The sequence below is a fragment of the Gavialis gangeticus genome, unplaced genomic scaffold (assembly GCF_001723915.1).
Source record: "Gavialis gangeticus isolate Ggan-Ray unplaced genomic scaffold, GavGan_comp1, whole genome shotgun sequence".
NCBI classification, from domain to species: domain Eukaryota; kingdom Metazoa; phylum Chordata; order Crocodylia; family Gavialidae; genus Gavialis; species Gavialis gangeticus.
The window spans coordinates 194,849,815-194,861,160 of record NW_017728992.1 but is presented as its reverse complement, the minus strand read 5'-3'; the positions used below and the strand labels follow the sequence as shown (position 1 = coordinate 194,861,160).

Below are 11,346 nucleotides of genomic sequence, written 5' to 3'. Positions count from 1 at the left end.
GGTGTGTGTGAGGGGGGCTGGTGCCCTCCAGTGATGGGGGAAGCTGTCTGGGCATTGTGGCTGTGGTAGGGCACTGCTGGAGGGATAGTGGGGAAGCACCTTCCCCTCCAGCAGGGGAAGGGTGGTTGCCTTTGAGGGCTGCAGCAAGCTCTGTGGCTGGGTCTGCGGCACTGGGGCTGGTGCCTGTGTTCACAGGGCCAGGCTGGGCAGGAGACATTGCCCAGGAGGGCATGACCAAGACCACCTGGTGCAGCTCTGGAACCTGCAGCTCAGAGCAGGGGGTGCCACAGGCCTCCCCTTTTCCCTCCTGCCTGCACCAGGGCTGGACTCACTCCACTGCTGCCACTGCCCATACAGATTTGAGTCACCATTCTCCAGCCCATTGGGATGGGGGCAGCTGGAGGCCCCCTCTGATGGGGCTGAGAGGAGCAGGGGCTGTGGGTTGAGACTGAGGGGCACCGGCAGGGCCTGGGGTATGTGGTTCAGGAGTGAGGGGCAGCAGAAGGGACCATGGGGCTGCAGATTGGGAGTGAGGAGCACTGGCAGGGCCAGGGGGCTGTGGGTGGGGAGTGAGGTGTCCTCTTTTTTGGAACTGAAAATATGGTAACCCTAGTTGAACAGCTTGGCATCACAGGCCAGGAAAACTTGTTGAGCAGCAGGGGCAGTTGACCCTGTGTGTGAAATTTGCATCTCATTTGTTCAGGGAAACAGTACTTCTGATTGGTAGCAAGCTTAACAAGCAAATTGGGAATGCACTTGATGTTCTTTAAACAATAATAATAGGTTTTAAAATTTATTTTCTATATACTGCAGGCTGAGACACGGTGCTAGGGAGCAGCGACAGCATCTTGTTATAGCTCCAGAATTATAAGATTAAGCCCCAGTCCAGTCTTGCCCCAGGCTGTCCCTAGCTCACAGTAGGTATGAATAGGAACCTGATACTTTAGGCTGTAACAACACTCTGTTGTATGCTGTTTCTTATAGAATACATCACCTCTTAAGAACACTCGCCTCATGGCCCGTTAGACTTGGGTAGCAGACCACCTGCTTTTATCCATCATATAGAGTCTCAGTGTATGTTCAATAGATAAAGTAATTCTAGCCAACCCTACAGAATACAAACTTGACTTTTACTGTTTCCATCTGTGATAATGGGGTTTTTTGTGTTTTTAAAGAACCATGTTTGAATTGGTATTTGGCACTTAATTCTAAAATTCATCAAATTCAAGCTTCAGCAGGAAATAAGTGCAATCAGTTTCCATGGCTGAGACTGCTTTGTCAAGAGTGCTCTGCAGTTTGCTCATCCCTCTGTCCTTGACACTGAGGGCATTTCCTAATACGTACCAAGTCCTTCCATTGCACCCAGAATCACCAATTGATATTTACTTGTACTGTCCTTTATTGCTTGCGGCAGCTTAGGACATGCACAGTTGGAGTTAAAACCTCTTTTCTTAGAGGTTAGAATATTGGATGGACTTTTAATAAACACGAATAAGAAATGTATATAAGCTCTGTATATAGTATAGATCAATGGAGATAATTTATCCAGGGTTTGTACAGCCATTCAGAGAATCCATTTGCTGCAAGGTGGTGAATGGCAGGAACTGTTTTGAAAGTTACTGTAGTCACAATGGGGTGTACTTCCAGCCCCCAGCATCAAAGTGTGAAGTGCTAGATGGCAGCTAAAGATTTTAATGTTTGTATCTGAAAATAGAGCATGTTTTAAGGGCAGGGGCATGAGCCATCTTTTGTTTTATATTTGTATAGTATCAAAGATTGGGGTGGGAGGGGGAGGTTGAAAGGAGTGGGAGTCTGGTTGCAGTCTTGTAAGACCTTCCCCAGTTTAAGTAATAAGCAGTATCAATCTCTGCAGTTCTGTTCCTCCTAGTAACATAAAATATTACTTTATTTCTGTACAAAATAAAGGGGAAAAATGAATTCTCTTTAACATGGACCTGAATATTCTCCATCTGCCTGTGGGTCAGGTATGGCCTTATATCAGATGTGATCCTGATGTATATCTTGAACAGCCAGTTACAAAGACAACTGCTAGGAAAGCATTAAAAATAGCAGGTGACATCCTGCCCAGTTGAAGTGAATGGCATAGAACATTGCTTTAGATGCACTGAATGGAACAGCTAGAGGGGCCACAGTTTCATTCAGTGCATCTAAAACAATGGTTGGCAACCTCTTAGGCTGCAGGCCAGAGTGACCGGGTCAGAGGTGGGTGGGCGGACATTAAGACCCAGCTTTCCCTGCTACTGAGTACTGCTGAGGCCTCCTATCAGTGGGCTGGATCTGATGGCTCAGCATGGCCAGAGGTTGCCAACCCCTAATCTGAAGTATTGCACAGCTGCTTGCCACTGCGGAGAGCATCTGAGTCGGCATGTGCAATGAAGTAGTGCCCTGTAAATGAAGCAAATGTTGGTTTCTAATATATCCAGGCCAGAGCTGTGACTGGCAGTTCTTTTACTTCATTAAATAAACTCTAGAGTAGTGTCTGAATATTGTAAATGCTATATATCCAGAGGCTGGGATTTTATAAATGCACATATATGAGTACACTTACCCACTTAATTAATCTTGCCTCAAGGAAGCAATACACTCTTCAGAGTATATTGAAATATATCTAGTGATTCTTTTGTAGCAAGAACTGACTCCATTCATAGAATGAAAAAACCCCACATTCTAGTTGCTATTTAGATGGCTTCATGTTGCAATGAAATGTATCCTAGAGAAATTAGGAAATTCCACCCAGTTATAATAGACTACTTAATTCACAAGGCTTGAGAGTATTTATGAAATAGTGTCATTCCCAGTGCATAGAAGATAAAATGGGTTGCTTTCACAGAGTTGAAAATCTAGCATTCTTGATTTACTTAGAAATTATTTTATCTTTTTTAAGTTTCTTGTATTTTCTCTAAGTTGGTTAATAGGAGGCTTAAGCAAATTTTTGGACACTGGATATAACTTTAAATTGAAATAGCTGATTGTATTGTATTGCCAGTCTCTAACAGATGTAGAGCCATCTCACAGAATACTTTGCCTGTGTATGTGTCCTTCAGAAAATCTTCAAAGGCATTTAAAAGGCAGGGACACTGATAAGGCATAGGATAAATTAGTTTTATTCTTACCAAAGGAAAATCTTGAATGCTGTGAGTGTATTATTATAGCCTCCAAGTCCTTCAAAACACCTCTGTCATCATCTGTGACAAGGGCACCCTGCAGGGTCCAAGCTACCATGGGAGGCCTCTTTGGGACTCTGCATTTGTGACCTGTATGTGCTCTGAAATGCTTTATTTGTAATAGGGGAATTTTTAGGTGCTGGCTGAGAGAGTGATAGGGTTACTATGAAGGACGAGCAATGTGACAGACTTGAAGTAGTAACAGGCGTATTCTTGATGACTCTGAAGCAGTAATGTAGCCCTGTGAAAGTCCGTGACAGTGACTTGGACAAACAGCTTTTTTAAGGTTAGGCTTCAGCTGCACTCATTTTAGGATTCTAGCTGTTGACAAGCATAGTATGACAGCACTGCATGCTGAGACCATGCATTCATGTGTGAGATTATGAAGAACACCTATTTAAAGACTGTATGCCACAGAATTTGGTAAAGATGTTGACTGTATATTGATTCTGAAGGGCTTTGATGTTAATTATCTTGGCAGAAAGTAGGGAGACTCTAGCTTTTTGGTTCTGTAGCTCTCCATTGAAAATTTTCTGTCCAATATATATTTTATATGTCAGGTTTGGTATTTTCAACTGTATGTAAAGTTTATATGTTTGTCTGTGTTATGTATATATACTTCTCTGTATATGTAGGCATGGAAACCTGTTTAAATGCATATAGATTTGCTGTGTATAGTCCATACCCATTAAAATCAATCACACGAAGGACAAATACAAGATCCTGCAGTTGGAATAGAAACGTTGCATGCACAAAGACAGACTTAGGAATGAATGGCAAGAGAAGGAGAAGGATCTGGGGGTTACAGTGGTCCACAAGCTGAATCAGGCAACAGTGTGCTTTTGGCAGGGGTAGGAGGGAAGCCAACAGCATACTGGGTTGTATTAACAGAAAGGTCTCTTGCGGATCAAGGGAAGTGACTCCTTTGCTCTATTTGGCATTGGTGAGGCTTCACTCAGAATACTGTGTCCAGTGTTGGGCCTTTGAAGAAAGATATGGACAGATTGCAAGGAGTCTAGCAGAGAGCAACAAAAATGAATGGGGGCCTTGGAGGCAAGACATGATTAAAGGCTGAAAGAACTAGAGTTATTTAGTCTGTAGAAGAGAGGATGATGGAAGATTTGATAACAATCTTCAAATGCCAAAGGGGTGATTACAGAGAGGATAGATATGGGCTTTTCACTGTGGCCATAGGGGACAGAACTAGGAGCAATGGCATCTAGCTGCAGCAGAGGAAATTTAGCTTGGAGATTAGGAGGAACTTCCTGTCTAGTTAAGCATAGGGCTAGAAAAGTTGTTCCTTTTCCAGAGTTCCACCTTGCGGATAATTTGGTGTACAAATCATCTCTGTGACAGCAGATAAAACAGCATTGTAGAGGTTCTGAAAACCCTGTATGTTAGCCAGCACAGAGAATAAACAGATCTGGACGTAATATTGAACAGTTACACATGCTTCCTTGCCTTCGGTTAAAGTCAGACATCTCAATAGTCCAGGTGTTTTATGCTCCAGCTTCTCTTCAAAACACTGATTTTTCTGTGTCTGTCCTGTGCAGCCAGTTCCCTCTGCTTTCCTTGAAACAGTGGAATAGTACTTTTTAATGATGCATATAATGCTGACTATTAATCTAGAATTTAGAAAACATGCATCCTGATTTTGCAATAGTATCTGCCACTGTCAAACATTATGTTCCATTATATTTTGGTGTATTACTGTTTGCCTGCAGAATTAAAGCCATAATGAGATTTATTCCTTTACATGTGCAAAGATGGATTGAACAAATGATGGAGGGGGTGGGGGAAATGAATGCCCCCAATCCCATCATATCCTAAAACTTTCTTTCTGATATGTGACTTGTTCAGTACTCTTTCACCTCCTGATTCTGTAAAGGTAGATCATAATGCTTTAATTTCTTTAACATTTTTTATTTTAAACACTTCTTTCCCATGTGCTACAATTCAAAACTCTGAATCACCCCAGATTTAGTGATATTTTAAGGTAATTTTACATTTTCCCTCACTGTATTTCATAATGATAACTGCTTTTGCTTACAGCTTTTTGGGAGCCATATGTTTTTTCAGTATGTAAAGAGAGGTAATGATTGAACCAGTGCACTGCTAAAATAATCTCCTCCCCCACCCTGCTTTTTTTTAAGGACAAAAAGAGTTACTCCTGTCCTGTGTGTGAGAAATCATTTTCTGAAGATCGACTAATAAAATCGCACATCAAGACAAACCACCCTGGTAAGAGAAACCACAATACAATTTCTAAACCTACTGCAACAGAAGAAGGATGTCTAAGCGATAGCAATCTAATGTGATGGCTTTCAAGAAAATACATGTTTCTAATGTGCCTTAATTAGTATAAGAATATTAGTAGAGTCTACAGATCTTTAGTGATTGTATTCTGAACAGACTGTGTGTGTTGTAGATCTGTAGTGTTTACGGGCTGTACTCTGCAAGGTATTGACCATTCTTCCCTCAGTCCAGCAAAGCACTTAAAAACATATCTAAAAATTAGCACGAGACTTGTCTCATTGAAGCAAGCTGATCTACTTTTGTGGTTGTAGCAAAGATATTCTTAAAAGGTTTGCTCAGGAGGCTGTTGAGTATTTGCAACCAGGGATGGATCCAGAGGGGGTGCAGTGGCATGGCTGCACTCCCTGTTCGGTTGGATTGCACTTCACCATGGGGGGGCCCCCTTAGGGACTTTTTCAAGTCCCTAAAGCTGGTGAAAATCCTCCCTCCCTTCCCCTTCTTATTCAAAGGCATGGCTCTTCTCTTCCCCTTCCTTCTGCTACCTTTTCTCACTGTCCTGGTGACAGGAAGCCCCAGATCTGTTCCTGCCCACTACCTGGGGACTGTGCTTATCTGGAGACAGTGACAAGGGGAGCAGAGATGGATAGTAGTTTCCCTTCCCTGTTGCTGCTGTCTTCCCCCCCAGCAGAGCCCAGCCCCCATGTAGCCCAGCTGGCTCTAGACCTTTCCTGCTTCTGAGCAGTGGACAAAGGAGCAGGGGCAGGCTAGGGGGCTGGTGGGGAGAGGGGAAAAAGGAAGGGAGGGGGCTGCCTCTGAGCAGGAAGGGGAAGGGAGGGGAGATTTAGGGACTTCAAAAAGTCTGCCCACACTGGTGGGGGTGAAAGAAGCTGGGAGTAGGGTCCCAATCCTGCAGTGCAAGTTGCTGCTCCCACTGCCCTCTTTCAGAAAATCCTGGATCTCCTGTTCATAACCTTGCTGGATCCAGCCCTTTAAACTGAAATGAAAAATGTTTGTAGTAACACATTTCTGCAGTTCTGTGTGCTAGTATCTCCTCTGTGCTTGTATGAACCAGAGATGGCCATGATACTAAACATGTAAATGATAGTGAAAAAAATATCAAGTATTCATTATTTCTAAACGTGATAGCTAGCACATTTTAATTAATATTTTTAAATTAAACACAATACCAGATCTAGACAAAGTTTAACACCTTTTAAAAACATAGTAATTTGGTTACTCTCCCAGTGGACCTAGTGCCATCCTGACCAGAAGAACCCCAATGCCAGTCCCCAGAGACTGGGAAGGAGCTCTGGGGGCATGGCCAGGGTGTTGAACTGGTATCAGAGCATGGATAGGACCAGCTGGTTGATGACCAGTGCCCTCCCATGAAGGGAGAGACACTGCAAGACCCATGCCTGCAGCCACTCAGACACCCTAACCTCTAGCTGGTGCCAGTTCTCCAACAGGGAGAACTGTCTGGGGAACAAGTAGACCCCAGATAGAGCAGTGAGCCTGTGCTCCACTGAAGTACAGGTAGGAGCGAGCCCATCTGTCACCCATCACCCACCTGTCACCCACCATCAGACCAGAGCTTTTCATGAAGTTGACCCAAGCAAAGAAGGCCACTAAGTAGATGGATTGTCAGGCCTCCACCTGTGCCAGGTCACCCAGGTCCTGGATGGCAAGGAGCCCTTGTGCAGGAGGCAGAGGAACAGCTTGAGGGCAATATTATAAAGCTGGCATGACCGTGAACTGCCTCGATGCACTCCCAGCCCAAACCGGATGGACTCCATCAGCATCCAGTTGAGCTTCACCAGCACTCTATGGAGGTGTACAGCACCTGGAGAAACAGCATGAAGTGGGGACCAAAGCTGAGCATCTTCAGTGTGCCTGTGAGGTACCCATGATCCACCCTGTCAGTTGCCTTCTGGTTGAGGGACAGGGGGCTGAATAGATAAAGTGCCCTGGAACCACGTTCATCTGGTCAGCATGAATCGGGTGCAACTGCACGGAACTCAGGTGCATCAAGACGGCTTTTACTGTGACCTTATAGTTCGTATAGAGGAGTGAGACAGGAGCGCCAGGTCCTGAGGTTGTGGGGGTTCCCCTTCCTGGGCAGCAGGGTCAGGGGAGTCTTCCTGCGTGACAGGGGAAGCTCCTCATGCCCTTTAGACTCAGCCGAGACTGTGGCGAGGTCCAGGCCAAGGACCTCCCAGAAGGCACAACAGAACTCCATGGTCAGCCTGATGATGCCCAGCACTTTGGTGGCCATCAGGTGGAGGGATTCTGAGAGCTTAGCCAGGATGAGAGGATCCTTTAATCTGGTCCCAGTCACCTGCTCTGACCTGTGGCAGTCCTTCCCACAGGACCTGGCAGGCATTGGCTTCAGTCAGATTCGGCAAGAAGAGCACTCTGTAGAAAGCCCTCCCTCTTTCTTGCAGTTCGCTGGGGTTTGTGAGGGTAAGCCATCCTCCACCAGGATGCAAGTGATGTACTTCTTGGCACCCCTCTTCTTCTCTAGGACATAGAAGAAGTGGAAACCATAGTCCATGTCCCAGAGGAGTTGGACACGCAAGCAGACAAATGCATCATGGGCGTGGCAGTCATCCAGAGCTCAGAGCTTTTGCTGCCTCTCCGGACACACTCTGTAGTGGGACAGCTTCTCTGGGTTAGCAGCCAGGTGCCTCGCCAGCTCCAGCACTTCCCTCTTAAGCTGCTCTCTAGCTGCCTCCCACTGTCAGGTGTGCCTCCAGTGGTAACGGCACTATCTGACATGCACCTTCCCCGCAGACCGCCATCTTCAGGCCAATGGAAAGGCCTGCTGCTGCCCATGCCAGGCCATCCAGAACTCCCAGAAGGAAGCCATAGATCCCATGTCCTCCAGTAGGCTGTTGTTGAAGTGCCAGTAGACTGGCCCTGGGTGCTTGGACTGCAGTATGACCTGAGCATATACTAGATGATGGTTGCTGAAAGGGGCTGGCCTAGTATGAGAGGTGTGAACTTGGGCAGTGTTTAGCATAGACATGTAGATTTGGTACAACTGGGGTGACATGTCTGCTGCTCCTCCACCCTGACAGAGGTAAAGGTGAAGGTGGTGGTGTTGTCAGGATGTTGGTCACACCAAATGTCCACCAGGGAGTGGTCAGTTTTGACCTCCCTGAGGACCTCTGCAGTGGCCTGGCTTCATTCCCTGCCAGTACAGTCCTACACCTTGAGGGTGACATTAAAGTCCCTATCGAGGACCAGGCACTCATGAGGGCTCAGGATCCTGAAGTAAGCAGCTACCTGCTAATAGAAACTGGCTAGCACTGGTTCATGCACAGGGGTGTAGGTATTCTCCAATTAAAGATTAGCCCCTGTATTTAGACCCGGAGATGAAGGAGGCATCTTGGCACCACCGCAAAAGCAAGAAGGACCTCTGGCTGTAGGCTCAGGGGCAACAAGGTCACTACCCCACAGGATGTCTCCATGAGGTGGTGAAGTAAACAGGTAGCATGGGGAGTGGCAGGGAAACTGGCAGTGGGATCTCTTCAGGGTCCCCCTCAGGGTTGGGAAGATATTCGTGGGGGACCCTACTTCTCCCCCCATCTGTACTGGGGCCACAGTATGTGCTGGGATCCGTGAAGAGTTTGGCTTCAACTGGGGATGGAGGAGAGAGTTTGGGCACCTGGGTGGTTGATGGTCCCCTCCTGAGAGCCCTGGGAAAGTGATTCCTCCCTAGGGCTCCAGTCTCCACCAGGTGGTCAGAGGAGGAGGGTTCCACCATTGAACCCACCCCAGGGGCAGCTGGGGCTGGGGCCTCAGCATCTGCATTGATGGGGGATAGGTTACAGCTAGTAGTGTTGGGGGTCTCCTCCATACAAAACCCAGTGCCTTTCTGTCCTCTATTTTTCCCCTCAAAAGAAAAATAGAGGACATAAAATCGTCTGGTTTTGTATCAGTAGAGGACAGAGGACAACCGAACTGTCCTCTATGATGGCCGCCCTAGTGGCGAGAGAGGGGCTTTCTCCATATAGGACCCAAGCTGCACCTGGGCCTTGCTCTTCACCTTGCTCTGGGCACCAGATTGCCACCCATATGGAACCAGCACCCACTCAGCCTTGAAGTGGTCTGGGGAGGGGTTGGCCTGGGGTGCTGGGAGTGGGGTGGGGCTAGGAGGGGTGGTGGTGGGTGCCCCACCCCTTCACCACCCTCCCCTGCCTGTGCCCTCCTGCTCTGCAACCCCACCAGTGGCTGTGGCATGAGCTTGTGGGAAGGCTGAATGCTGGAGTTGAGGTGCTAGGGGTGCTCCTGGTGGTGGCACCCCTTTCCTTGCCAGGGGTCTGTTGTGCTCCTCATTGCTGACTGAGGGCACCAGAAACACCTCACCTCCTCCGCAGAGTAGAAGATCTTGTTGGGGGACCTCTGGAAGGGGAGCATAAAGGTCCCACCCCCACAACCTTACCTGGATGGTAGCCTGGCAGCGGAAGGATTGGATGTGAAGGCTGGGTTCCAGTACTCCAGCAGAAGGGTGGTAACCAGGGAGAAGGCTCCCCAGGTCTTGCAGAAAGAGCATGAAGGCCTGGTTAAGGAGGCAGGGGGAATGGGCCTGAGGACCACCCAGGCCCCCAGTTCTTCCAGGGGCTTGATGGGCATATGCTTGCCCCCCACTGTGAGCCTCTTCTCCACAACCTGTGCAGTGGACTCCATGGCAAGGTAGAAGACACCTTTACCATAGTGTTTGGAGGTCACCATGAAGGGTCTCCCCCATTTCATTGGCTGCTCCCTGTTTGGGGGGCCAATTGTGTGGCAGCTCCTTGCGCTGCCATGGGAGGCTACATAGGAAGGGGTTGTGTGAGTTGCGGGAGGAAGAGCCAAGTGCTTCCCCTCTGTCAAGGTGGAAATGGATGGCTTGCTGCAGCGTGGGGTCCAGCGTTCCTCCTCCAGCTGCACTCGGGGTGGGGGTGGCTATGTGGGGGGTCTGAGTCATGAGTGTGAGCAGCTGGGGTTGGGGTCAAGGCTGTGGAATAGTATGCTGCCACCTTACTCAGCCGTACACAAAACACTGGGAGAGGGGAAATGAAGCATAGGATTCACCGCAGAAGGGTAGACACAGGGTGCTTTTGGAGCAGCCTGCTGGAAAGCTGATGATGTTTGATGGAGAGGCCCCATTGGTGTTGTGGGGTCTCCTTTAGTTGTAGGCAGCTGTAGCAGTAGGTAGTGGCTGGTGGTGAGCGAGGCAGGAGGTTTCCCTTCCCCCTGAGAGGGAGGGGGAGCTGTAGGTCCAGGCAGAGGTGGTGGTGGTGGGGAGAGCAGGAGCCTGCAGCAGCTCAGTAGAGCTCCTGCTCATCCCTGCTCCAGCAGCAGTCAGCAAAATGGTGGTGCTCCCCTGTGGTCATAGGATCTCAGACAAGATGAACCTATGTTCTGACTTGGTAAATGGCAGTACTTATGTTCTGCTGCTGGCAGGAGTTATCATCTTGCTTTCAACACTAACCTCAGCAAAATTTTCCTCAACTTGAACAATGTTCATAGTCTATATCATTGGTGCGCAGCTTTTTCAGGCTTTGGGCCAGATGACTGTTATGGGTCAGTCCGCAGGCTGGATCTGGTGCATGGAATCAGTCCATAGCCCTGATTTTGTTGTGGGATCAGCATGCAGATGCTTGGACCCATATTGTTCCCATCTTCATTAATGATGTGGATATTGGAGTGAGAAGCAGACTGGCCAAGTTTGCCGATGACACCAAACTTTGGGGCAAAGCATCCACACCAGAAGACAGGCGGGTGATCCAGGCTGACCTGGACAGGCTCAGCAAATGGGCGGATGCGAACCTGATAGTGTTTAACACCAAAAAATGCAAGGTTCTCCACCGTGGGAAGAAAAACCTGCAGCATCCTTATAGGCCTGGCAGTGCTATGTTGG

General features: G+C 47.9%; 1 protein-coding gene across 2 annotated transcripts in view; it reads left to right on the top strand.

Annotated features, from left to right (window-relative positions):
- The window catches only part of ZFAT (zinc finger and AT-hook domain containing), a 206,797-nt gene that overhangs the window by 115,715 nt on the left and 79,736 nt on the right, over nt 1–11,346 (top strand). For both annotated transcript variants that reach the window (XM_019528196.1, XM_019528195.1), the window contains exon 8: nt 5,339–5,426. In XM_019528196.1, coding sequence (XP_019383741.1) covers nt 5,339–5,426 — 88 coding nt within the window. The remainder of the gene's footprint in view (nt 1–5,338; nt 5,427–11,346) is intronic.